This window comes from Aplysia californica, unplaced genomic scaffold, assembly GCF_000002075.1.
Source record: "Aplysia californica isolate F4 #8 unplaced genomic scaffold, AplCal3.0 scaffold00236, whole genome shotgun sequence".
Classification (NCBI taxonomy): domain Eukaryota; kingdom Metazoa; phylum Mollusca; class Gastropoda; order Aplysiida; family Aplysiidae; genus Aplysia; species Aplysia californica.
Window position 1 is genome coordinate 1,027,704 of NW_004797506.1, and position 1,971 is coordinate 1,029,674.

A 1,971-nucleotide genomic window follows, 5' to 3' on the forward strand; every position below is an offset into this window, starting at 1 on the left:
GGGGGGGGCACAAGTCAACATCTGTCTGCAGTAGATCTATGAGTCTGTGAGGGTTCTGGGAAAAGCAGTTTCCGACTTTTGAAGGAGGTTTCTGAGAAGACAGCTTCCCACTTTTTAGGGTTCCTGGAGAAACAGTTTCCGACCATAGGGTGAGTGGAGCCTGTCAGGGTTCTAGAAAAAACAGCTTTCAATTCCAACAATCGAGTGACTGTGTGAGGTTTCTGTGAGTCTGTGAGGTTTCTATGAGGTTTTCAGGCAGACAACCAGTCTGTGGGCTGTGGCGTGCACACTTGGACATTGTTGGTTCTGTTTACTGTTGTGGGGATTCCCACTTCACTTCACGGTTGTTGGGTTGTTGTTTTTTACTGCAGGTGGATTTCTGTGTTTTGTGTTATTTTGATTATTATTGTTTTTCCCTTGTACTTGTAGTGTGCCGCGGCTAGTTTCTCTGTCTTTTCTTGCCCCTGGTCGAACTTTTTCTCTTTTTCTCTACAATAAATGACAGGTCATTGTGTCAATTGTCTTCCCTTTGCTGAATGAGAACAGAAGTAAGTTGTGTAAGGGATTTCGTCGCTGATGTTAACTCTAGTGTGGTTTGCTCCGTCCTTCATTTGTATCAACAGACATCTATCGTCCTAATCTCTTCTCCTTCTTTTGCTGTTTTTTTACTTTACTCTCAAGTAACACCTCTAGTCTTCGACACACTTGACCTATTCGTGTAGCAATTGCTATGAAAACTTATTCTCTTATGACCTTACGCAGTTGAGAATGCAGTAAAACACTTAGAGATCAACTCCCCCCCCCCCCCCAAACGAAAAACAACACAAACAACAAAAACCAACAACTTTTTCTCTCACTTAAACTAAAACTAAACCATTCTCGTCTCGCCTAAACTAAAACTAAACCATTCTCGTCTCGCCTAAACTAAAACTAAACCATTCTCGTTTTCTCGCCCTCCCTACAGGACGGAAGACAAACTGACGTGCCGAGAATGCATCCGGCGTATCTACAAGCAGAGCGGCGTCCGCGGCTTCTACAAGGGCATCAGCGCCTCCTACTTCGGCGTGTCGGAGACGGTCATCCATCTGGTCATCTACGAGGCCATCAAGGCGCGGCTCACACAGCAGAACACCAACCACGACCGGCGGGCCGCCCTCAAAGCTTCCTCCTTGTCCTCCGCTGAGAAGGGCGTCGGTACATCCCCCGAGGGAGGGGGAGGAGGAGGAGGGGAGGGGGACTCCGCGGGAGACAAGGGTTCCTTCCTCACCTCCGACTACCTCAAGTATATGCTGGCGGGGGCGTGTTCCAAGACGTGTGCCACGTGTCTGTGTTATCCTCATGGTGAGTACACGCTTGTGTTGTGTATGTGTTACCCAGACTGTGAGTACACGCTTGTGTTGTGTATGTGTTACCCACACTGTGAGTACATGCTTGTGTTGTGTATGTGTTACCCACACTGTGAGTACACGCTTGTGTTGTGTATGTGTTACCCACACTGTGAGTACATGCACGTCTCGTGTTGTGTGTTTGTTTGTTTGGTAGTTCCTAGACGTGTGCCACGTGTCTGTGTTACCCTCACGGCCAGTACACGCGTGTCGTGAATGTGTTACCCACATGGTGAGTGCACGCCTGTTATGTTTTTGTTTAGAAGTTTAGATTTTGTACTAGTACTAGTTTAATGGACGGCATTTTGAACACTATGTCATATAGTGCCTCGGATTTACTTCTACTGTTTCTTGTTTATTTTGTTATCTTAGGGGTGTACACATGTTAGTGTTCGTTAGTGGATGTTTGCTGGGCTCTCTTATGATTGGTCATGTCTGCATATAGCCTCTATGTGACTGACTGTTTGTTTTCTCTTATATTGAGTCATGTATATCTGTATATCTGTATATCTATATATGTATACATGTATTTATATATAGCTGACTGTTTGTTTTCTCTTACATTGAGTCATGTGTGTGTGTGTGT

At 45.5% G+C, this 1,971-nt stretch overlaps 1 protein-coding gene across 1 annotated transcript in view; it reads left to right on the forward strand.

Moving 5' to 3' along the window:
• The window catches only part of LOC101856666 (solute carrier family 25 member 36), a gene marked incomplete at its 5' end in the record, with an annotated part of 28,366 nt that overhangs the window by 24,788 nt on the left and 1,607 nt on the right, over window positions 1–1,971 (forward strand). The window contains 1 exon segment of the mRNA XM_013083499.2: window positions 965–1,341. Within this exon segment, the coding sequence (XP_012938953.1) occupies window positions 965–1,341 (377 nt within the window).